The following is a 26,669-nucleotide window of genomic DNA, read 5'->3' on the forward strand; positions in this document are numbered from 1 at the left end:
TAAAATATATTATTTTAGTATATGTTAAAAACGTAATTATATTAGCATCTTTATAAATTTAAAATAATATTTTATTTGAAAGGAATAATGAATAAAGTTTAACTTATTAATATGTAAATAAGGAATAAAGATTTGATTTGGGGCACCTCAAAATGAGTCCAGAGCTTGATCAATGGGGTGAAGGAATGAATATATATACCTTGGAATGAATGAGATGAGAAGTTGTGCTGATTCTGTTGAAGAGGTGAGTACTGAGTAGAAGTATTAACAATTGGGGGAGTAACTGGATCTGGAATTGTCCTCTGCAGATATCTTTCACCTGCACAACCAAGGAGAAGGTGACTACTCACTAATACATGCGAATTGGTCACTGAAGAAGTAGTTGATTTTCATTTTTCATATCAAGTACAAATACCAGCATGAACTCCCAGGGTTCCTTGGGCCTTGAAGCCCTCATCCTGCACACTACCATTCCCACTACTCTCACAACCATCTTCAGCCACATTCCTGCAAATTTGCCTGCCAACTCTACCTGATGAGTCGACCCGCCTACACGTATTGCTTTTACTGCTAAATTGGGTGAGACTAAACATGATTGAAACACCAAGGATATGAGACACAGCCGGTGCCCCACAGACAAGGAATGCAAGAACCAAGGCGTAGACCCCAAAATTGGTAGTAGGGTGTTCTTATCCAAAAGTTTTAGGTCCTTTTTTTAGTCATACATATTAGGAACTCTTAAGTCTTCTTACCCTTAACCCCATATATTTTTATCTATATTTTTAAAACAGAAAATCAGACCTTTCAAGAAAAAGAGAGAATTTTTTAAAAGGTCTCTCAGCCACCACTCCGCCCATCGCTGACACTGCGGGGCCGCGGACTTCCGCTCGGCATTCACGGCCTCTCCACTCCATTGATTAATTAATTGGATGTCATACTTTCCTCCATTTACATTTTACAGGTCAGAAATCATATTTATTTGAGTTTAAAAAGGTGTTACAATTTATCTTCGTACGCTTTGGATGGATAACCTAACCTGAGTCAATAGAATTTTTTTTTTAAAATAAGAAATTGCAAGTATTATTTCTTTTATATTCTGTTTTCCCTTTTATAAATAAATAAAATAATCCACAATTCTAACTTTCCAAAAATCTATTTTTTACAATAAAACTAATCTTGCCGTCGAATGCTCGAATGAAAATGTACATCGAGAGAGTAGAGTCAAGGTTGGAAGACGACGAAAGAATTGTTTGTTTCGACATTCTGTTCTTGAAATGACTTATTTCCATGGCTTCTTCTAAGTAGGCGTAAGTGACAGAAGCCGTCCCTCTTTGTCTGCTTCTAGATCACAGCTGGTACGCTTCATAAATATGGTACATTGAAACATTATTAAGGTGACAATGACAAAATCTTAGAAATGGTAGATTACAACATTATAAGGTGACAACGACCATTCAAATCAAAGCCCGTAAAACATTTTAGACATATTTTTAGATTTATTTTTATTTCATGCAGTGCTTTTGTGATTTCATAGATAATCCTGGCCATGAATTCAGATTGAAGAAGGTTTTGGAATGATCAGACATACTACTACCGACCAAACCTTCATTTTCCCTCTTTATTTCTTTCATTCAGGCTTTTCCATCGTTCAAGTTCAAGAATAGGAAGCTTCAATACCACAACAAAGAAAAACATCGTCCTGAAGGAGCATTGAGTTATTAATGGGATCAATTCGTTTCATGATGATCCAACCACTAAAGAAAGAAGACAACATTCAGCTATTAAAACACTAAAAATAAGGAAAACAGAAGGTGTCAGAACTTGTAGGTGCCGCGCCCTATATGCTCTCCAGAGCCTGGAGTATGTCAGCCTTCAAGTCTTCAAAGTCTTCAACTCCAAAGCTGAACCGAACCAAGTTGTCCTGGATACCATACTTAGCTCTCTCCAACTGGTTAAGATCCCTGTTTTGGAAAGCACGAACAATTCAATTAAAAGAATCAGAACCAAGTAACAAGGACAAGGTGAAACCCAATGTGCAAGTCTTGTGATTATTCAGTGAGACCAATGCCAAACAGAGGTATTCATTTATGCTACTACATGAGAGGAATGAAGGGAAATACCAGTAAGACATAATCGCAGGCTGATCAACAATGCTCTCACAGCCTCCGAAGGATGGGGCAATATAAGGGATTTTCAATGCATCAACAAACTTGATGGTGGTAGTTAAGTCTCCATCAACCTGCAAATTTAAATAGCAATAAGCACTTAAAATCCAACTTCCAGATGAACAACCTCACACCAGCACATGAAAATGGTTACAAATGCTTACCTCAAAACTGACTACTCCACCAAAACCAGTCATCTGTCGCTTGGCAATATGATGTTCAGGGTGACTTGGCAAGCCTGGATAATAGACGCATTTCACCTGCCAATGATCTATCAATCAGGGTCTCACAGATTAAGATGGTAAATGATTATATTTTGAAGAATGCAATTTTTCATACAGATTCTTTGCAACCTTACTGCTTTATATTGAAGTTAACAGCTTTTGATGGACTAGATGCACAATGAGAATTGGAAAATAGCAGCATGTGGTACAAGAGAAATTAATTAAAGAGATAAACAGGCAGACAAGCAAATTATGCACAAACTTCAGGTACCTCAGGAACATAGAAAAATGAGTTAATAATTTCCCTATAGTGGTGATCTGATGCAGTTTAATGGGTCCTGATGAAAATGGCAGAGGTAAAACTAGGTAAGTTGGCATCAATGACGGTGGATCAAGTTATTCAAACAGTATTTACTAGTGAGGATCAAGTCATGACAAAGGCAGTCACATAGGGTGGTGTGGTGTGTGGTGGGCTGCACCATCATGGTGTGGTGTAAGGGTGGGAATTCCCAGTTCTAAGGTGGCAGTGGCAATGGGCTTGAGGCATGGTTATCCTGCAGTGGTGGTTGCCTACTCACTGCATTGAGGTGGCAGCAGAGTGAGTAGTGATTGCAATCCGGATCCGGTTAAACACTAAATTTACAGACTGAAAATGCTTTAGGCGGTAGCAACTCTAATGGTAGTGACTTGGTTGGTTGTGGTGTGGTGATATTAAATTAGGAGTCATTAAAACTATTATTGAAAAATATAATATGGATGGTCTCTATTTAATGTTCTAAAATAAGGTTTTATTAGCTTTTATCAAATTATATATGCATAAATTGTTTAGCATGAAGCAGATCCAATAAAGATGGCCTTCTTTTAAAATAAAAATAAAGATAAAGTCTGATTCAAAGCCTTCTCATTCTATAATAGTGTACTGTCTTTCCCCATGCATATACATAGGCATGACTCCTTACGTATATGCTGTCTGCGCATAACCAATGAAGCTCCATAATGACAGATACAAAAACTTATAGGGCATTGATTGTGCTAGCTGCAAATTATTTTAAAAGATAGAGCTTCATCTCATCACCATTGTGATGCTTCTAATACTTAATTCCAGCATAATTCTGCAGGCAAAAACTTCCTACATGTTTACATGCCAGATTCAGTAATACTAGCAACACCACAGTAGGTTCTTTATCAACAGAAATTAGAAAAACAAGAGGTGGAGTATGAAATTTCTAGAATTGAAATGCACCTTAGGATGGGCCTCTAAAATCTCGGCCATCCTCAATGCTGTTGAATTTTGTTGCTGTACACGAAGATGCAGTGTCTTCATGCCTCGGATGATCAGATATGCGGCATTCTGATAAAAAGAAATTTAAAAAACAAGTTATTATGACTCAGGCTCAAGTTGCATAAGACTTGCAGTGGAATAAATAACATTTACAGTTCTTCAACTTCAAGAATTCCTTGTAGGAAAATCTTAAAGAAACTCATAAGCACCCATATGCACATCATGTTTTACACACCACCACAAACATCTAGTTTAGAAGTCTAAAAATATATCTGATTAATAATGCCTGCATTGTTAACAAGTTCCAAATTTACATCACATCTCTGCCAGTAGTCAGTGTGTAAGAAAGGTTGAAAACAGCATAGGTTATCCTGACAACACTAAAAGATTACTCACCGGGTTGAGAACACCACCCAGAACATGATGCAAATTCCGAATAGTTGAAACCAACTTTTCAGAACCACTAATGCAACCTGCAATTACCTGGCACAGAAATCTGCTTGTTTAATGCTAAGATTATGGTACTCTACGGACTGATTAAAACTACTCTTTTAACCAACTACATTCACCAATGCAATTTGACCTACATCATTGTGTCCTGCAATATATTTTGTTGCAGAATGCAGCACGAGATCAGCCCCAAGAGAAAGGGTCTTCTGGTTGAGAGGTGTTGCAAATGTACTGTCTATGCAGACTAGTGCTCCCTTCCTGTGGCAAAGCTCTGAAACCAACTCAATGTCAACACATCTGAGAAATGGATTGGTCGGAGACTCGGTGAAGAAAAGTGTAACCTGCATGTGACAATGTCAGTCATCTCAGTATGACCTGCCATCTGAAAAATGATTACTGAAAAGAAAACTTCGAAAAACTAACAACCATCTTGAATACTGACATTGTTCTTATCCAGTGCAGATTTCAGAGCTTCCATATCAGCAGGGTCGATGACAGTTACCTGCATTTCAGTTATTATGAACATAAGCGCTCATGGAAGTTTACAAAATTAAAAAGTACATTGTCATAGAAAAATCCCCACAGGAAGGTTTCTAATCTTGGAAAATACTCGATGAGATGATGGAACTGTTCATATATTGAACATTATACTGATTTATTGAAATCATTATAACAAACACAACTTTGTATCCCTTCCATCGCCCCACCCGGACAACATAACACGTAAATCAAGAAAATGGGGATGAAAACAATACCTCAACCCCCAATTTAGGCAGAAAGGTTTCAATAAAAATCCTTGTCCTCCGATAACAATCTGTGGTTGTCACCATATGCCCACCAGGTGGAACCAATGCCAGCAACATAACTGTACTAGCACACATTCCAGATGCCATTATCACAGTTGATTCAGCCCCCTCAAGTGCACTGTTCCAGAGAGAGAGAAGGACCTCATTAAAAATTAGATCAAATGGGTTCTACCAACAAAAAAGTATTAGAATGGAGTGTAAACCTTATCTTCTCCTCCAGAACCACCGTTGTTGGATTTCCATAACGCCCATATTCAAAACTTGCCCGGCGTTTCTCCTATCAAAAGTTCAGACACATTCTTTTCATTTCTAAATGAATAGTGAGATGTAGCAATGGATTTCCTTTCTGTAGAATGCATACCTTGAAATCAATGAGCTCAGCAGTTTTCTTGAAGAAGTAAGCCGAAGTATTGACCACTGGGGTAGTAATTGCATCAGTAACTATGCCGCGACCTAATCTTTCACCTGCTCAAACCAAAGGCAACATCACTGAGTGGCTAACCCCCAAAATAAATAATAAACAAGATGCATGTAAAAAGAAGGGCTTAACAAATATGCCAAATTCATTTCATTAGAAAAAAAAATGCACTTTAAGACGGATAAAAGGGAGAAAAGGAACTTTTTGTTTTGGATGGTATATTTTATAAATAATACAGATTGACCAAGGCTTCACACAACAGGTCAGCCAGTTTTTTTGTTCTGACCATGGTTCAGACCAGCGAGCTGAGCTCTGCAAAAGTCCATTAGGCGTGGCGGCGTCAACCAGAAATGGACGCATGAAATACAGATGAAAGTCCACAAAAGCAAGAAAATACAAGAGTTCCAACCCAGCTAAAGAATCAATTAATCGGCTGACTTTCCTAATTATATTCACCAGAGAGTACAACCCTTCCTAGAAAATCCCATTGAAGCAAGCCATACCATCTCAGATGTCCATGAAAACGGTTAAATCCATCAAATTGGACGCTACAAACAACAAAACGAAACCAAATCTATCTACCAAACAAAACCAAGACCCACAGATTAAACATAAAAAGAAAAAGACAAATCCTTAAAACAAAAGAAACACAAAAGCTGAGAATCAAAATAGAAGGATGGAAACAGAGAGAGAGATATATACCAGCATGAATACTAAGGGTCCCATCAAAACCCAAAAATGAGGCCTTCTCATCGGCCAAATCCTCATACTGTACATCACTACCACTACTCTCCACCACCGAAACCTCCACCGACGCCTCCACCGACGCAGCGGCTGCGGCGGAGGCGGAGGCGGCGGCGGCGGCCGAGTCAGCTGACCAAGAAGCCGCAACGACCTGCGCGACGCCGATGTTGCTGCAGTTCCTCCGAGCCTTGGTGCTGAGCTGGCGCACAAAGTTCGGAGGGAATCGGAAGATCAAAGAAGACAGAGCTGAGGCACCGAAAATTCGGTGACTCGGCACCGAGCTTGCCTTGCCGGAGAATCGGCCGCCAGAGGCAAAAGCTTCCGGGCGATGAGGTCCGCCAGAGAAGTCTGGTTCGGAACGGCACTCGAAGGCGGCGGAAACCCTAGGGCAGCTAGAGACAGCCATGGATCAAGATCGCTGTCTTCTCTGATATGATTCAACAATCTCCAGAAACCTCTCTCACCATTCAAATAAGCGCCTCTCTTTGTCGTTTTACTCTAATTATAATTTCCTCCCTTAGGTTTTCCCAATTGCAAACTTCCCCTTTTATAATTAAAGTTTGTCATGAAAACCCTCCTTTTTTTTTTCAAAAGCATTATTTTTAATTAAAGTTTTTTTCTTATTAATAATAAACTTGTTTGGTAAACTTTGTTTTTTTTAAAACAAATAAAAAAAAAGTGTTGGTAATTTCATAAAAAATAATAATAAAAATACTAGTTATAGCAACTTGGTAGGTAGTAATATGTAAATGTATTACTATCCGATATCAAAATATATTAATAATTTTTTACTAAGTCGGAGGTAAGAAAAAAAATATGTAAATGAAAAAAGTAGTCATGTCACGAAAACCTTTATATAAAAAAAAAAATAAATATAATGACAAATAACCATTTGTTTATTGTGTCGAATAAATTATTGTTTTATGTTTAGGGTTTATTTGATAATATGTGATATAAGCACACTTGTTGTTGATTAGTGGCCAACTCAAACTACTATCTTATATTATTTTTCTTTTTTTATTAAAGAAAAAATCTATGACTTCGTTAGTATTAAAAAATCTACTAACTTTATATATAAAAAATATCCACTTGTCAGGAGAGTGTACGACTATTTTATCGATAATCACTCTCTTCCTTCATAATGATTGTATCTAATTTGAAATATAGCATAAAATTCGATAGCGATATTTAGTTATTTACTGAATTTTTATATTTTTTAAAAGGGAATGAGGATATGGTAATTTCAAAAATCACCTGATAAACTTTGTTATTCTTAAAAAAAAAAAAATAGGGAGTGAGAAATGTAAATTGAACATTTTCTAACCACAATTAAATGTTTTAAACTAACTAGGGTTAGTTTGTCGACGCTCTTTGCTAGGCCCATTGTGACGCTTTGGAACTCACAAACCAATAAAATAAAATACCGTCCGCTTTAGGGAAAAGGACGAAGTTTAATAGTTGTTTTGAAATTCATCCAATCAAATCGCGAGGGGGCGATAGGTACTTGCTGGAGCAGGTGATCCAATCATGAACTGAGGAAAAATGACGCCGTGGCAATACCGTGTACTATGGTGGGTTCAATGAATTTTATGATTCCTTTCCGGCATATTACAATGATTAAGTTCCTGTACTTTTTCCTTATTTATTTATTAAAGAAATTTAATTTAAATGAGAAACAGAACCTCGTCATTTGATTCAAATTGTATTTGAGAATTGCTTGAAGATTCATACAGACCATATAGGGATCATGAAAATTAGTAAAAAAATCATATGAAAAAATCAACATCTGTGAAAGAAGAAAGTCCAAGACATGATATAATAACTCCGATGCAGAATGGGAAATTCATGATAAACATTCAAATCATGAAATCATGTATAAATTGATCATAAGTCCTCTCTGATCATATGAATATGATCAAACCAAAGATCGAAAGGTCTTGTCCTGTAACAATGATCGAAAGGTCCCTATTTCAAAATTCCAGATATTTAAACAACGTAGGGTAAAGGGATGGACCCATGTGGCCGAAAATAAATATAAAAAAGGTAAAAACAAACAAACCAAGGTTGGGTGTAGTACGAATGGAACAATAGAGAAATAGACAAAAGTGTTATGAGGAAATACTAACAACCTACGCTAATGACATGTTAAGTAGGTTCTGACCTGTGTAATCTTCATAGGGATGGGAAGGATGCCCCAAAAAAGGAAGAAAAAAACCAATAGGATCAGGTCTTCACTGGAATCCACCCGGAACGAGGCAGGGTTGAGGACCAGGACCCTATACTCCCCGCCCAGAATCCAGCCAGATCATATTATTAAATGTGAATTTTAAGAGGGGAATGGGGAACTTGTCCCCCTGGAACTCGTCTAGCCTAAAATGCAGAATGGCAGCAGGGATGGGGAAAAAATTTACAAACGGGGATGAGACAAGGAGTCCTCCTTGACCACGCCTCACCCCTTTTACATCTCTAAACCTGTAAGACAAATATGATACAAAAGCTTTCTTTGCTACCTTGAAGGGCATGGGGTTGAAGAATGGGGAGAATTGAAATTCTAATAAAGAAAGCTTGTTGAGTTGGTCCAGGTTTCATGGTTGGATTCCTGTGGGAATTCCACAAGCCCCTAGAATCAAGAATCAAAAGTGAGAAAAAAAAAAAAAAAAAAAAGACTGACTTCTGTCAGTGAATGTGTTTTTCCTTTTCAGGAATGACCTATAATAGCTTAAACTCTGTGGAAAAATAATTGAGACCAATCAGCTAATTTATGAAAACATCAACAGACGATATGTGCTTCAAAAATTTGCAATTGAGAGTTCTGCAATATGTTTAAAGAGGAATATAAACCGATGGAACTTCGTGATTCAGTTGCTTGGACCATAATGTCTAGCTTCATTTGCAGCAAACATGGACAAAAAGCTGACTAATTCCCTTCCCCTGATCCCCCTCTATCTCCACTGCAACAGTAAAAGTGTGGTAGCTTGACTCGGCCACAGCTCCTGGACAAAGAATGAATAATGAAAATAAAAATCCAAATTGTGCAGTACACCGCATCCTCTCTGATAAGGAGAAGGTGAATATCAAGCCAAGGGGGGGTCATGCAAGAAGAGAAGGCTCAAAAAGAAAATAGAAACAAGAGCAAGCAAAATTCAAATGTGTATTCTTGTGACTGAAGAGAAAAAATAAGTCTGAGACACTGAAATAAGATGAAATAAGCCAAAGGGTCGGTATAATAAGCTAAGTTGTTATTAACTATAGTTTGTATGTCTGTTCATCCTACTGGGCAAAGAGCAAAGGAACAATACCTAAAATACATATGGAAAGCTCCCAAATGCCTAAATGAGGCAAATTTCAAGTCTAGTTTCTCTTGTGTAGAAACAAAAATTCAAGATTTGTTTAGCAAAAACGAATTTCTTTAATGCTAGATCAGCTTGATTTTGGTAATCAGCAGTTTTAGCTGCAGGGATGGTTTGTTCATAATATGAGACAAGTGCATCTCTTGAAGCAGAGTCATTCTTAGGAGAGACAATTTCAAAATAAATTTTAAATAAGCTAATTTTCCTCAATTTAAAATGTATGACATGTCAAAATAGAGATGATTAGGAGCATACCAATTCTAAAAACTTAAGTCAGGGTGGACCAATTCTTATTTTCTCATCCATATCCCAAACTAAAACAATTGTCCAACTTTTACGTACATAGAACGTGGAAATTGTATTTTGAGGTGTTAAAACTATGACGTGCTTCACAAATCAAAAGGAAGAAACAAAAAACTTGAAAAACTCTTTATGCACGCACATGAGATTAATACCAACTAGAAGACCAAGTTGCCTAAGTTCATGCATCTTTTTAAAAGCACATGATAATCATTTTAGAGGTGGATGATGTATTCTGTGTCTATCATTCATGTTAAAAAGAAATGGCTAAAAAGCAAGGACTATTTCCTTTCAAAGCAGCTAAAAAGCAAGGACTATACTAGGGATATTTTTAGATACATGCAACTTGCTCTAACATTGCATTTACACCTCCTCTTGTCCAAAAATCATATTTAAATATTTAATGTTTCCTTATCTCACTCTAATTGAAATGATTTACTTTATCGTAATTTTTGGACAGAAATGATTTCAAGATAATGAAGCCCAGAAATTTACTGCACCACTTGCACTACGAATTCTATTACATAGTAAATAAACCACTAATAGTCTTAGAAAAAGCACAACACAACTTATATAATGAACTAAAAGGGAAAATGGCACTAAAGAAACTAATGAACAATTGTCCCTTTCTTTCTTATGCAACAAGACAAGGCATTTGAGACAGCCTTTGCTCGAGTTTTTTTCCTAGATAAATTTAATCAATACAAAACTGGTGCTTACACCAATCACCCCTTAGTATATTAAAAAAGGAAAAAAATCAAATATCCACTTAGTCAGGTGTTAGTCTATCTGAGGAAAACATTCAATTAAGTTCAGTGTTTATTGGCCTTCATAGTATATTTACATGTCGAATTTTCTATTTGAATAACTGAAAAATCAGTGCCCTTACTTGCACCGGATTATGACTGGAACAGGTTTCAGAGCCTTTGGTCCATTTCTTATGCCTCTTTTATGGCGAGACACCTGCATATTTAGGACATATAGATAACTTTGAGATCGGAAAGTAACAAATTTTCATCACCTAAAACAAATGAAATAAATAAGCAAAACCCCAAACAGCACATTGCAAATAAAACTTGAAATTAAAAATCTGGGTGTACTCATGTACTTTTTTCTTTATAAATTTTTTCTTCAATCCAAGCTTCTTTACAATGCAAGCAGAGCTTTCACAATGTAGGCCTACCTGTAATTGTGTGACTTGAAATGATACCATTCATTGATTCCTATTTTATTTATGGAAAACCGAAATTATGAATTCACAACTGTGCTTGGTTTTGTTGCATTGGGAAGATAAAGTGTGGTTTGATCATCACCGATTTTTGTAAAACAGTTTGTTTTGATCATCCATGTTTAATTAACATCCATAAACCTATTCTGTAATGGATTTAATTTTCCGATAAAAAATTGCATTCCTTCTCTCATTATAGGTCTAGATATCAAGATTTCGCATGTTAGCTCATCCATCCCGGGAATTCTAATTCAAGATTTCATTTTCTAGATTTAGATTTATTATGCATGTATTACACAAGCTCTTAAACTAATATGATTTTTTCAGTATATTAATTTATACTCGTTTCCTGCTCACTGAACACCAGTATAATCAATATTCAAAGGAGACACATCAAAATTCACTGCTGATGCCAGATTAAATCCAGATCGTTGGACAAGCCAACAATCAGTGCTCAAAACATGGAATCCCCAAATGATAAATCAGCCAGCAATTGACACCGAAAAAAGAAATCAATAACACATTAGGCAGAACCTTTGATTTATACTCAATGACTTATTTCCTGCTCACCTACCACCATCATAATCAACACTCAAAGAAGCAAAAACAATTCAAAATTCATTACTGAAATAGGGTGGAAGCAAAGCCATTGGACAACAAAACTTTCAATGCTCAAAACATGAAAACCCATATGCTTAAACCAGATAACAATCAATACCCAAGAATGAAATCAACAACACACCACGTAAAACCTTTAATTTATATTCATTTCTTCTCACTTACTACAAGTATGATCAATATCCAGAAGGGGCAAAATACCTCAAAATTCACTTATGAAACGATATAAAAGCCAAGTCGTTGGACACCCCAACAATCAATGCTCAAAATTCGAAAGACCCAGACGCTTAACCAGCCAACCCACGACCCCGAAAAAAAATCCACATCACAGTATACAAAAACTTTACTTTATAATGATTTCCTGCTCGCCTCCTACCAGTATAATCGATACTCAAAACAGTAAAAACACCTCGAATTCAATTTTGAAATGAGATGAAAACCTAATCACTGGACAACCCAGAAGTCAATGATTAAAATCTGAAAGACCCAAATGCTTAAACCAACCAACAATCGATACAGAAAACCTCACAATACCCATCAAGAAGTAAAAAGAAAAAAAGAAAAACAGCCAAAATAAAGTACCAAAGCCGACCTTTCTCTTTGGGACAGCCATGAGCTCCATAGAACCAGAAAAATAGGGATTGGGTAATTCGATTTTGGGGTTTTCCTGTGACTCATTGTTTGACTCAGGCAGAACGAACTGTAGTCCGGTTGTACAGTCCATCATCTTCCCCAAAGGCGCTGATATAGCCGCATGGTGGCTGAGCCCTCTGCTACTGATTAACCTGCACCTCAAATTGTCCGCTGCGCACTTTAGCATCGTCGCCCTGGTTGCACTTGCACCCCAAAAGCTCAAAACGTCTCTCCCCTATTTCAAAATTGCAGGAAAATTAGGGTTAGAACATAAGCTGTTGGGCCCAACCCAACCCAGCTCGGCCCAGTTCTTATTATAATATAGGGAAACAGATCAAACAAGTAGAATACAACGATTAAATTTTATGTCTGAAATTGTATTTTAAAAAATGTTTTTATTAAATATAAAAATAATTAAATAAAAGAAAAATATTTAATAATTTGGAAATATCAAAATCACCATCACCTTATTCTCCCCTTCTCCTTCTCTTATTATTTTCATTTTGGTAAAATTTCCTTTTTAATTTTTCATTTCCATAAATTTCATATATTGGTTAATGTTATAAATTAGTTCAAATTTGATTAGAGTTTGAAAAGAATTTAAAAATAAAAAGAAAAAGATGGAGAAAGGTTAGTATTTTTGTATGTAGATGTTTGAAAATTATGATTATTTTTTAAAACATAACAAAATTTTGAAATGCAAACACTTTTTTACATTTGAAAATGAAAATAAAACGGTAGAAATATCATCCAAACCTCTCTACCGTGTGTGATTCTCCTACTTTTTTTCCTGACGGTTGATCTCACTTCTCGTCTTGGTGCCTCCCTTGCCCTAACATGAAATGCCTATAAATACCATCTTCACCTCCTGAGCCCACAAGAACCATGGAGCAAGGGTTTAAGAAGTGAAAAACCCTAGGAATAGATGTTATATTTTATGAGTTGAACCAGCTTTATGCTACAAACCATTCTGTTTTCTTTGCTTTTTGTGATGAATTTTGCATGTTTGGAGTCAGATTGAATCTGGGTATTTCATTTTTGGGTTTGAAATTGTTCCGTTTGGTTGTATTCTTACCTCTTGGGATTATTTAGCACGAATGGAACGATTCAATAGGGTATTGCTGATTTATCATGGTGTTTCGATGAAAGGGTGCAGTGTATCACTGTATATCTCTCTGTTTATCTGTATTTTGTGGTTGGAATTTTTAGGGTTTCATAAGAAGATGCTGCAGAATAGCCTAAATCTGAGTTGACTTCAATATGGCAGCTGGGTTTCCACCCATTTTGTATTAAGTGCTTTTGGGTTGAGATCATAATCCTTTCTGTTGTGATGGATCAATGGAATAGCTAAGCTCCCTTATGATATATGATTTTGAGGTTTTAGTATATGGTTTAGATTCAATGTAAAGTGAATAAACTGCATTAGTAAAGAGGTTTCATGATCATTGAACGAACAGTTACCTAATCTTGATGTGCAAAAAGAAATGGGGGAATCCGCTTTGCAGCTTAAACATAACATGTTTCGGTTGCCTGTAATTTCCCGAAACTATTCCCGAATTTTAGTCCACAGAGGAACCTAATTGTATGTGCTTGAGCCAAAACTGAAATTTGGTCCAATTGATTCTTCTACTGCAATGTGCTTTACTTACTCTTATCAACTTTGATGTTAATATAGTGATTAGATTGCACTAGTACTAAGGTTCTGTGACCATTGAATGATCGGTTACCTTATCTCAATGTGCAAAAGTAAATGTTGGGATCCGCTTTGCAGCTTAAATGTTACATCTTTATTGCTGCCTGTAATGCCCACACATTGTTGAAATGTTTTCGGCAGTGTAAGTGAATTTGTTCGTCTAGTCCTGTTACTGGGTGTGCCTTATCTCTTCTATTAACTTTTATATTAACACTCACCATGTTAACTGCCCATTCCGTATATATTATATTTAGTTTTGAAAATGTAAAAATTCCATATTAATGGCTGTACATTTTAGCAAACCGTTTCGATGCTTGGTTTGTATAACTTAATTGCATTAGTATTGAGGCCCCATGCCAGCAATTGACAATGCCAGTATGGTATTCATACTTGATTTGACATCAGGTGCATTTCTTTACTAGCATATCAATCCTTAATGTCCAATGCAATTATTTAGATTACATCTTGATATTGTCCTCCAGTAGATTTGGTTTCGATGTATCTTATGAAGGTGGGTTTGATTAGAAAACTAGTATATTTGTTCCCAAACCCATCTAGACAAAAGGGTTGGTATGCATAATGAGCCTAGCGGATCATAAAGTTCGTTGCCAACTTCAAAACTGAGGTTTGGGAACTGAAATCCATGTTCTAGTGGGTGATATGTTTATAGACTGTTTGTTAAGATTTGGTGATGGTGATGGGTTCCTTGATGATCAATATGGTTATTTAGATTACATTTTGAACTTGTCCCCTGGTAGGTTTGGTTTTGATCAAAATTATGAAGGTGGGTTTGATTAACAAACTGGTATATTTGTTCCCAAACTCATCTCGAGAAAAGGGTTGTCATGATTATTGAGCCTGGCGGACCATAAAGTTTGTCACCAACTTCAGAACTGAAGTTTGGGAACTCGATAAACAGTTTCCTTCTAAGCTACAAACTGAAATCTATGTTCTGTAAAACAGAGGGTGATGCGTTCATAGACTTTTTGCTAAGATTTTCTGATGATAGAATCCTTTTTGTAGGCTTGATAGTTGAATTGCTGGTGGGTCAATATTTTGAAGCAAAGCTTCAACAGGATGAAGCATCTATCGAAGTGGTTGAACATCAATTCATGGTATCTTAGAAACAACTTCATGTAGGAAGCCTTACAAAATTTGTACTATGGCATTTAAAACGTCTGAAATTAAGTTTTGAAACCTTGAGAATTCCATGGAAAACATTCTGTTGATGCAGTAATGTGGAGTAGATCAAGGAGGAAAAGTTCCTCATCGGGCATTGCTTCTAATTTTCCATTCATTTGCATATAGTTTTCAGGTACCATGCCTTCTGTTAATTTGAAACCATGTTCCCTTGTTTTCCAAGATGGTTTAGAGCCCATTTTGCAACTGTTTTTAAAAATAGCTGTGTTCTTTAAAATAGAAAAGAGTCATCCAACTTTAAGAACACGTTTGGCAAATGTTGAGCTAAACATTGATTTTTGAGAATTTATTTCGAAAATAGGGTGACTTTTTAGAATAAATGTAAGGCTTTTTTTAGTGTCTTGATAAACATTTCAAAACATGGAGAATAGGCTGGGAACATTCCCATTGTGCATAATTGTATGATGCTTTCACAGATGATACATACTGTTTTCAAACAGATTTTGATCCTGAAAATTGATTTTTGAGAACTATTTTTGATAACTTAGTTAAATAGACCCTTAGTCTTTTGTTTGGACTACCAGTCTGTTGGGTATTGTTTGGAAATCATAGCTATTCCGGGAAATAAATTTGTAGGATAGAAGTGGGGTTTTCATTTCATGGAAATCATGCCATTCAGGATATCTGAGAATTTTATGGGCTGCCCTGAGCTTGGGGCTGTGAATTTGGGCTGAATGCTGCAAGGCCGGGTGGTTGGAAGCAAAGCCCAAAGACGGCCCAAGTTTTGAAATTCTTGATTGGCATTGCCCAAGGTAAATGAATCTGCTATGACTTCGGGGTGGAAATCTGGTCCATTTGCTTGAAGCCTGGTCCATATATAAGTCTGGTCTAGCCCGGGCAAGGGCTCTCGCTGGTTTAGATCTGCCTGAGCAATGAAGCCCATGCCCTACCTTTGCAATGGACGGCAATCAGGTGCCTGAGCAATGAAGACATATTTGGAAGGTTTTAAGAAATTATTTATTTATTTATGTATTTAAAGATCAATTTATTTTAATATCATTAAAAATTTAGAATACTACGGGATGTGAAAAACCACTTGGGATTAAGGCAGCAACTTGGTTGGGTTGATTTGATTTTGCACTTAATTCTAGTCTGATCCGAATTAATAAACATTCAACTCAAATCTAACCTAACATCTAACCCAAAATGCTCAACGTCCAATCCACCTCGGTTTTCCAAACTTGGCTTATATTTAGATTGAATGGGTTGCTTGGGTTGTATAGATCGAATTTGGGTTAGGAAGCCAAAACTTTTGGTCCAAGGTGATGAATAAAATTCAATCCAAATCCAATCTGAGTATTAAACGAACTTGTCTAAAGCTGGCATCCGGATGTCAAGGGCTAGTAGCATGAGCCCCGGGTGCATGGCACGTGCCCAGTAGCAAGTAAGGCCAATTTAATGTGGACCGTTGGTCACAAAGGGAGGTGTATAAAAGACCCATGTGGGATTCATTTATACATTGAAATAAATGTTCATGTACTCTCCATAGAAATATTTTTTCAAAAAAAAGGTTAAAAAAAAGAAGGGAAGTCCCAATAAATACTCCCATTTGACAGCTCGACACGTGGCCAAAATTTCACCATTTCTTCACAAACTTTTCCATACAGCCTGGCTTCATTATTCATCCATTTAATGTACCAAATTTTTTTAAAAAAATTATCCCCTTTTCATTATTTGTTTTTTAAATTTATGAGATTGCGATATATCAGGAGCATGCTCCATGTGGATCCTCTTGTAAGGTCACCATGGTACGACTATGAAATTGCAACATGGTCGATTAGGGTTTGCATTGACTAGAATTTGAATTTGGCAGTCTCCTATTTAATTTTACGTACTTATATTAAATGAAAATGCGGTGAGGTTGATGACTTGGATCGTGTAAATTAAATAACCGCACAAAATGTACACCTATGTAAGAATGTATACGTCATAATTTTGTTTCAAAAGTATTTATTATTTTGTGTTCGTCTATTATCTCTGAGAAACATCATATAACATTAGAAGCTATCATATCAAAATTTTAGTAATAATCATTAGATTTTTCGAAAATTTGGGCCAATTTATAAATGAGATTCAAATTACAATTGAACTTTGATGCAAAGAATGAAATTTGAAGTGTATACATATAAATTGGAAACAAATCATATCATATAAAAAGTACATTTAAAAGATTAATTCATACACTTTCAAATAAACTATACAAGAACATTGACTATGGTACTAAAGAGTGCTATTCCATACTAAACTTTGACCCCTAATTTATAAAGGTCGGTGAAACCAGCTAGAGAGATAAGGATACAACCCTTGATGTGGATATGCATGTATTGACAGGGCGTCTTCTGCCCAAGGCAAATGGCATTAAGATTGAGGGACTTTACCTTCATTTCCGGGAACTCCCTTGAATGAGACTCCCAATGGGCTTAGGTTTTGGTTTTTCTAAAAAAAATTTAAATTTAAAATTTAAAATAGGTGGTGGGAGGACCTACAAGTTTAGGGAAGACCGAGTAATAAATCCTATGGTAGTTGGTTCAGTGGAGTCATGGTGTACCCTAGGAATACGTGGGATGGTAGATATTTTGCTGGCATTTTATCCAACTTTTTGTTTTTTTTTATCTTTAAAAAAAATCCCTAATTGAGCACTAGGTTAGAATTCTTTGCTAATGATGCAATTTATGACTTATAATTGAATTCCCGAGTTTTTTAATTCTCTAAATTCAACTTGAGGATATACATGCATGTCATTATTGACAGCAACATCTTTGAATATGGTTCTAATGTGATGTTAAATGTGTTGAAAAAAATGACAAATTGACAAAATAGAATACGGAAAAGTAAACCAATCTCTTGAATTACTAAAAGACATCATCAGATTTTAAAACAATATCTTCATAATCAAAATTTTCACTCAATTAAGCACGTCTAACATATTTTTTGACAATAGTAAGATCAGTATTGTATATATTTTAGTTCTTGGTCAAAGTAAATGAGTCGTCAGGGTATTGATGGTCCAAGTCCAAAATCAAGACTTGGACTCAATTGAATAGGTTGTTTGTCAATTAAGATATGGTTTATCAAGCTTATCTTCTTCACTCTTAAAGTTAAAATATAATCAAACCTTCCCAAAATTCTCCCACTATCAAAATTTTCAAAGTACCCTTTTATCAATTATTATTATTATTATTATTTTGAAATATAAGGATTATTTTAAACCATCTATAATTTATATATAAAAGAATTTCAAATTCTAAAAACTCCTCCTCTAAACCTTTTTATAATTTCATCTCAAATAATTTAAATTTTTTTTTAAATAAAACACTTTTGCATCAATTTAACTTGGAATTCATATTTAACCTTTTTTTATTTAATTTTTTTTTTCAAATAGAAATGTTCATATTTTCTTTTTTTAAATATCTCCTTATAAATTCATTTATTGAAATTATCTAACTTTTAACGAAAAAGGAAGCTTCCTTTTGGGTTTTTTTCTTTTATTTTTATTTTAAAATTCTTTCACCCACAAGAAAAACTCTATAAGATAAAAATAACTCTTATATAAAAAAAAATATATCAAATAAAATATAGAATTTGAATAAGAGTCGTTTCATCCTTCAACTATTAATATGATAAAATTAAATTAGGGAGTTTCAAAGTGCTACACAAAAAGGCAAAATAGATTTGATGAGATTATTTGGTTCCTTGTATTTAAAAGTAGTTCATGAGCCATGAACCACACCATTGATTTCATTCAAGTTGGTTGAGCACATTAATTATGATTAAACATTGAGGTGAATAAAAATTTTGCAAGCTGGATTCAACTGCTATAGGGGCCATTCAAATATATCATGAAGCTTCCTAGCAATTTATAACTTGTTTGACTATGCTTTCTATCTTATTCTGACTTGAAATAGAGCTTAAAAATTGAAAAAATAAAAATAAATTTGGGTACATGTTCTTACTTTCCAACATCGTTTACTAAAAGTAAATATTGGAAGACAAAAAATTTAATGAGTAGTTGACTCTCATCAATTCATACTTTGTTATCAAATTTGGAAGACGATATGATACCTTTATGGTGTCGATCAATTGTTTTGTGTAGTTGAAGAGAAAGATATTTATTAGGAATTGATATGGGATATTATTTACTTTGAACTCGTCAAAAAATGATTATATGTTTATTATCTATCTTTCCATCCAAATGCATAATAAGATTAAGGTCGTTGATTAATAATACAAACAAGACCCGATAAAAACAATAAAATCAAAATATAAAAGAATAAAAGTTTGTACAAAATAATGAGATCTAAATGCACAATTGATCACATTTTTTTTATACTTAACCATAATGACTTTTATTAAACTAATAAATCATTAAATTTTATCTTCTATAAGCTAAGAAAATTGACATTTCCACCCGTATGCCTGAAAAATGTATATCCAATGTTGCCTTTCTATCCCTCGGAATATGCCAACAAGTATAGAACGACACCATCATAATTAGGAGGAGACACACCCAACTTGAAAAGAAAAAAATGAGTCATTTCACCAACCACCTTAGTTTATTGGCGGAACAAAGTGATGAGATTGGAATCTTGAGAAGTTCACCTGCCTCTGCACCAACTGATATTGTACAATAATGGGTTTGTTTCTTAATCTGCAATAGAATAGAATATGGTTTCTTCTCTCTTCTCTCCTCTTCGAAACGATGAGATACTGTTTTATATATATCCATGGAGAGAGATAGAGAGAGCAGACCTATAATGAAGGTTCCTCATCTTGCTTCCTATCACCTTATCTACTTATCTTGTCTATCCATCTATTTATGTCTATACTTAATTTTCATTCAATTCCCATTTAGATTTTTATGTGGAATATATTATTTGTAGAAAATCCAATAATTTTTTATACGTTCATTCATTATAATTTGTAATAAAGTCCATAACCCTTTCCATAATGTTAAATATAGTCTATTATATGTCATCATTTGCATCAAAAAAACTTTATTATAACTTAAAACATCTGTATTATAATAGGCAACACTTGTTCATATATAATGTCAGTTCCTAGACTTCTTGTATTAAGGTTTTGATAACTTAAATTATAGTGTTTCTTACAAGAATTTTAGGACTATAGGGATGACTGATTTGTCTTACATTAAAACTCGAGGCATTGATTTTGAAAGCAATTAATATGGTAACTTATATTAGGCATTCTTTAAACCTCAATAATTCCGATTACATACACAATTCAAGAAATAACAATTTTGAAGTAGTTCGAAGGTGAAACAAGAACGGGTTAAACCAATGAAAGTATGATGGACCAGGTTCAATAAAAAAATGAAATAAAATTATTAACTTAAAACTAATTCATCAATAGCTTTTATCTCAAATTTGAACAAATTACAATTTATATCATTATCATTTACATTTACATAAAATTTATTGTGAATTTTCTAAATGAAAATATGTTCTCTTATATAGCCTATAACCATTTTGATAATTAGGCAATAGGCACTTTTGACATAGACTCTAAAACCCCCCACAAAATAAACAAAAAGAAGTTATTGATATGGACAGTTTGCTTCCTAAGTCATAAAAAGCCTAAAACAATGGCTATGAAATGGAGCACAACGACCCAACAAAACCAAACACACTTTGGCATCATCCATGAGGACAAGGATGGATGGGAAACCATGTCCATTTGTAGCTGCTAGGCAATTAGAAATGAGGATCGACAAAAATGGAGAATCATAATTTTGGTAAAAATAAAAAATAAAAATAAAAAAAGAAAAGAAAAACCTACAATTGGCTCATAATTATTATTCACCCAACCCCTTTTAGCTCAAGGTTATAAGCATGAATTAGGAAAAAAAGAGAAAAAAAAATCCCCTATCAAGTAACGGCATTTTTTTATATTAGAAATTTATAATAAAAATATTATTAATACAAAAAATATTGAAAAAAACAAGTCATTTTCATTTTTTTAAAAACTTTTAAAGATTTGAAGAATATTAAAATATCGAAATGATACATATTTACTGAACAGGAATGCATACAAAAGTATAAATAAGCATTTTCATCAGGAAGCATAGGATAAAAGTGAAAAATAATAACTAAGCTAAGATAATTTTGAAGGTCCAGGACCAATTTTGTGAAGGTGGTCCAACGTGTGACAACTTTGTACACTTAATGCGAAGTCCCTTCCAACTTTATATGTGTGCATGGCTTGTTAACAACATTGCATGGATTTTGTCAGTGACTTGTCCCCCTCCCCCCCAATTATTGTATTATGAAATTTCAGGACCAGACACGTGGAGCCTCTACGACTCATCCACGTCACTCACCAATAATTTCCCTTTTTATTTATTTAATTTTGCTGTTCCCACAAAATCAAAGTCAACATATCAACGGATCCACAGAGGATGGGGGTCCATCCTGGCTATTTCTTGGTCAGACTTTTTTGTGCCGCTGTTGCAGGCTATATTAAAAGCAATTTTTTTTTTTTTTTTTTTTTTTTTGTGTGGGACTTTGGGACCAAAATCTATATTTATTGTGATATTATCCACACTTGCCCTAGTGGGCTCCTTGATTTATTTTCTGTACTTCCCCTTGGAGGGTGGTGATGGCGAGTTTTTTAAATGATTTTTTTTTTTTTTTTAAGAGATTTAGTTGCATTTTGTTTATTTTTTATGGGTCATCCTTAGATAGTTTACCAGCCAAAAATATTTTTTGATTTTTAAATAATAATAGATAAAAAATATATATATTCATAAAAAAATTTGTCATCAAAGATATGAAAAATAAAACTCATTTATTATAAAAAATCCAAAAGAAAATGAGGAATTTGATCTAAATATTTATATTTTTAAAATTATTTTCTTTCATTTTAATTTGTTTCACTTAAAAATTTAAAGAGTTGGCAAACTCCAATTTTGTAAAATAAGTTCTAAAAATAGATGTTGAAAGATAACCCTAATTTTTTATAAATTAGATTCTTTTCCTCTACTACCAAAAGTCTGTTTGGTAATAATAAATCATTTTTAACTTTTTAAATATTTAAAATTTTGTACTCTTAAATAATAAAAACACTTTAAAAAATGATTCTCAAACACATTCTAACATTTATTAAAAATTTTAAAAAAATTAAATATTCTTTAAAAAAAAATCTATAATATATATAATTATGATTAATTAATTAATTACTATAATAACAACAAATATCTTTCTTTGTTATTTGCCTTAATACTGAGATATATAAATAGCCGAATAAGGCCAAAAAGAGAGACTAATATGTTTAGGAGAAATGTCTTTAACGAAATATTATTTACTAACCTATAATTTTATTTCCATCTATTTTCTTATTCCTATATTATCAACTTTTTAGATGAAAATAATCTTATTAAATTAATTTTTTATATATATAAAAATTTTAATTAATGAGACTTTTCTACATGGAATATAAAAAATTTAGGGTTTATTTCACCACATTTTAAAAAATAATTATTACAAATCAACTTTTTAAAAATAACTCTTTAAGAGTTATTTTTATACTTAAATAATGAAAGCAATATTTTTTGTTCATTCTCCTTCCTATATACAAATAAATAAATAAATAAACTTAAATTTGTTTCAAATAATTTCTAAATAATATGAAAAAAAATATTAATTCCGAATGTATGGAGTAGTGTGTTTTTAAAGATTACAATGTAAGAATCGAAGAAGCATAGTACAAAAACTCACCGTCCCAACAAGATTCTTTAATTTTCTTTAATATCCACAAAATTACAAATTTTCAAGCTCCACATGAAACCCTGATCACCTAGAAAACTAAAAAGAAAATTTTCTCATTTCTTCCTACATTAATCATTGAATTGTCTATTGACAATTTGACACACTCTATCTATACCACCGTCCAAATCATTTTTTTTTCTCCCATAAGATAAGTCTTTTTTTTTTTTACCAATTATAAAAACCACTTTTTTTCTAGCTACTTTCTCCTATTTTCTTTCTCATTGACGGGAACCAAACACGACAAAAGAATTTGATTGCTTATAAAACCAGAATGTGACATGAAACCAACAGCAGTAAAGTTGATCATAAATACACCCCTTAGTGGACATCTCTATCTATATTTCCATAAATACAAAGGTATTTATTATTAATAAGATTTATTCATTCATTTCATACACTCTATTTAGCATTAGTTTCTGCAATTCCACCATTTCCCACTCTCCACACCCTAGATCTACATTTGAATAATAACTTAAAAAGAAAAAAAAAAAGAAAAGAAAAAGAAAAGAAAAAGAAAGAGAGAGAGAGAGGAAAAAAAATAATATAGATAATCACTGAGTCGACTCCAACGAGTTGCATTCCGATTCTGCTCAGTTTGCAGCGAAGGAATGGCAGAGTACTGATAATAAGGACTGAGCGGAAACGGCCGAGCTATTAACAATTGAACTGGTTCTCTCTGTGTGCCCATGTCCATAAGGTTTTTCAGAACATGGGAGAATCGTACGGTGAAGAATTCACCAGATTTAGAATACTGTTCCAGTAATTCTTGTTATCTTCGTAGTAGTCACTGCCACTGCCACTGCAGCCGCCATTGTCAGAGTCTCCGCCGCCGTCTGTGTCTGAGAGGGTCCGGTTGGTTGAGTTGCTGAGGAGAAGCTCGGTGAAGCCCTCGATGAAGTGTCCGCCGTTGACGGTTTTGAGCGACTCTGGAGTCCACGCGCCGCTGTCCATTGGCACGGCCATGTCGTGGAGTGCCGACGTGAAGGACTCCGGCAACTGGGTCGAGCTTCCCATGCCTTTCCACTCTTGTTGGTCGCCCTCGTCTTTGATGATCCCGCCCTCACAAGAGCCTGAGTTGCCCACGAAGTCAATCACCGCCGTGGACGCCACCGCCGCTGCATTCTCGGAGTAGCTAAGCGTCGAAGTAGGAGACTCCAGGTCGCCAGCGACCGCCACACCCCCACCACCACCGCCGCCGCCGCCGCCGCCGCTTGAGCCACCACCTTCAGTTGACTTGGGCCACACACCATGCCAAGCTTTAAGCACGTCAAGATACAGCGGCGGACTGCTAGAAACCGCAGCCGTTTTGCCCCCAACCGCCGCCGAAGTAGAAGCCGAGGGAGTCCCCGGATGATGGTTGAAAGAATTGGAACGTAGCTTGGACTCTCTGACCAATCTTGCTTCCGCTTCGAGGCGAGCGCTCTCCCACTGAGCCATATGGCTGAGATTAGCGGCGTTCTTTGACTGGCCGTCACTGGAGAGTAGAGCATCACTTTTGGGCTTGTGGGTGACTGGATCAATGCCCATTTTGGCCAATCTTTTCTTGAGATGCGTATTCCAGTAGTTCTTGATCTCATTGTCTGTTCTCTTAGGCAAGTGAGTTGCTATAGCCGACCACCTTCAGACAAGACAACAAAAACATAATAGAGACACACCCCCAAAAAATCCCTATAAAACAAAAACGCCCTAGTGACCATCAACTACCACCCCCATTTCCCATTTCAATCAAGATGATAATACAACAAACTAACATCATTTTCTATGTCATTTTGGAGAAAAATTCAAGATTCCTCCCCCCATATTCAAAACCCTTCACATGGATTATGAAGATTTCGAGATGGTTTTGATGCCAAAACAAAAGACATATGGTACATTTTGGAAGCCAGCTTTGGTGATGAACATCAAAGCTTCTTCCACTAATAGCAGGTATTAATTACATCTCAGACACCCACTTCTCAAATTTCACGACTTAGGACTCGGATTTTCACTGAAAACAGTGGAGGTTTGAGGAAAAAAATTCAAGAACCCTGCACCTGTCTCCTCACAGAGTATTTATAACACTAGTACTAAAACTGATCATAAGAGTCATAAGAAGAAAAAATCTACTTTTGTACCTGTTCCCCAAGAGGGCATGGAGTTGAATGATTGTCTGTTCCTCCTGTAAACTGAATTTTCCTCTCTTAATGTCAGGCCTCAGATAATTAGTCCATCTCAGTCTGCAACTCTTGCCACATCTCTGAAGCCCTACACACAACAACCCACCAAGTCACAAAACCCCGTCATCAGTAAACTAAACTCAGAATACCCATCTCCATGCAGAATTCAGTGCGGATAATCACCAGCTTTTGATGGCAAAGCTCGCCAGCTCCCATGGCCGTGTTCTTCAATGTAAGCCAAGAGTTTCTGGTCTTCTTCCGGAGTCCATGGCCCTTTCTTCAACCCCACCTTGTCACAGCATGGTGATCTGCCCATTTTTGTCAGTGAGAACAGAAACAGAGAGGGAGAGAGATTTGTAGAAGAAGAAGAAGAAGAAGTCTCCGAAGAAAAGAAAGAAAGGAGAGAGATGGGGTAGCCAAGAAAGGTCAGCGACATATATGGGATCACGAAATAAATTTTGATCAGAGTATGCGCAAAATCTATTGACCAAAGTACCCTCTAACGTATATGTGGTTGCATTTTTTCATACTCCCCTTTTCACTTGCTACTGTTAATTCATTTCTACAATTAATTTCTTCAGCCCAACTTACCATGGTTTTCTAGTTTATCTTCTCATTTTCGTTAAAGAAATCATTTTAGAATATGATTAGAAATTGCCACTTTTTTTAATCCAAGGATTTGTTTAAAAATATTAATTTTGAAAACAAATTTTAAAAAAGAAAAAATGTTTTGGGAAATAGCTCCTTACAATAATTATTAATTGTTTTCAATAATAAAATTCAAACCATTTTTATCAAGATGGTATGCACTTATGTAAATCATTCATTTATTACATTTATCATGAATCCTACACAAACTCCACACGTACTTCAAGAATCTTTTTGAGCTTGAAAATGGAAATTGGAGAAGCCATTAAATAAATGGGAGGGAGTGGGAAAAAAATATGAGATGGGATTCACTCTCATTTGTTGAAATGTGATCTCATTGCTTATCCTGGCCACTTTATGATGAGCTAAAATGGAAATTTCTTGTATAAAACAACAAAGTTGTGAAGCAATTTAGTACTGATAGAATTCTACACACACATAATTTTACCATTTATGTGTCATAATTTATTCCTTTGGTTGTGGTGGTCAAGCTATTGGTAGACTATAAATGAAAACATAGTGTGAGAACTCTTTGGATTGAGTTAATTTGAAGGTAAAAAAAATTGGACATTTTTTAGAATTAGAGTTGCAAGACAAACCCTAAAATATTAGACCCCTTGTCTAGGTAGGTGGGAATTTACGTTCCAATATGAGATTAGACCCCCATCATATATAATCCAAAATTAAAATCATGAAAGTTCAGCTTTCTTCACCGTCAAACCCATGGAAGACTTTGCCAGGTCCATAAATGCATTCATCTTGGTTGGTTTCACTAATCAAAAATCAATTTTCTTCCAAAAACTCATATGGATGCTAAAAAGGGTTCAAAGATGTGAAGGTCAATACAATGACATCCTAAATTAAAGTGCATGAGTGGTGTGGATTTCACTTATTACTCCCTTCAGTTAATGTTAAGGCCCAAAAAGGACTGTACCACACTTGGGTCACAACCCCATGAGGCTTACTTGGT

At 34.9% G+C, this 26,669-nt stretch overlaps 3 protein-coding genes across 3 annotated transcripts; all 3 read right to left on the reverse strand.

The window, feature by feature from the left end:
* Positions 1-1,551: 1,551 nt before the first annotated feature.
* Positions 1,552-6,517, reverse strand: LOC117931396 (cystathionine gamma-synthase 1, chloroplastic-like). Its single transcript, XM_034852376.1, has 11 exons — positions 6,048-6,517; positions 5,289-5,392; positions 5,131-5,204; positions 4,877-5,045; positions 4,564-4,623; positions 4,259-4,462; positions 4,068-4,154; positions 3,633-3,740; positions 2,330-2,425; positions 2,121-2,239; positions 1,552-1,961 (listed from the first exon to the last, which is right to left on the reverse strand). The coding sequence occupies exons 1-11, from the start codon at positions 6,493-6,495 to the stop codon at positions 1,838-1,840; spliced, it is 1,593 nt and encodes a 530-aa protein (XP_034708267.1). The 5' UTR covers positions 6,496-6,517; the 3' UTR covers positions 1,552-1,837.
* A 2,287-nt stretch (positions 6,518-8,804) lies between these two features.
* LOC117931399 lies at positions 8,805-12,474 on the reverse strand. Its single transcript, XM_034852380.1, has 3 exons — positions 12,178-12,474; positions 10,629-10,702; positions 8,805-9,082 (listed from the first exon to the last, which is right to left on the reverse strand). Exons 1-3 carry the CDS (start codon positions 12,403-12,405, stop codon positions 9,007-9,009), a joined length of 378 nt encoding a protein of 125 aa, XP_034708271.1. The 5' UTR covers positions 12,406-12,474; the 3' UTR covers positions 8,805-9,006.
* Positions 12,475-23,213: 10,739 nt separating this feature from the next.
* LOC117929527 (transcription factor MYB16) lies at positions 23,214-25,455 on the reverse strand. Its single transcript, XM_034849835.1, has 3 exons — positions 25,235-25,455; positions 25,010-25,139; positions 23,214-24,513 (listed from the first exon to the last, which is right to left on the reverse strand). Exons 1-3 carry the CDS (start codon positions 25,365-25,367, stop codon positions 23,598-23,600), a joined length of 1,179 nt encoding a protein of 392 aa, XP_034705726.1. The 5' UTR covers positions 25,368-25,455; the 3' UTR covers positions 23,214-23,597.
* Between the last annotated feature and the right edge of the window lie 1,214 nt (positions 25,456-26,669).

This window comes from Vitis riparia, chromosome 14 (genome assembly GCF_004353265.1).
Source record: "Vitis riparia cultivar Riparia Gloire de Montpellier isolate 1030 chromosome 14, EGFV_Vit.rip_1.0, whole genome shotgun sequence".
Taxonomy (NCBI): domain Eukaryota; kingdom Viridiplantae; phylum Streptophyta; class Magnoliopsida; order Vitales; family Vitaceae; genus Vitis; species Vitis riparia.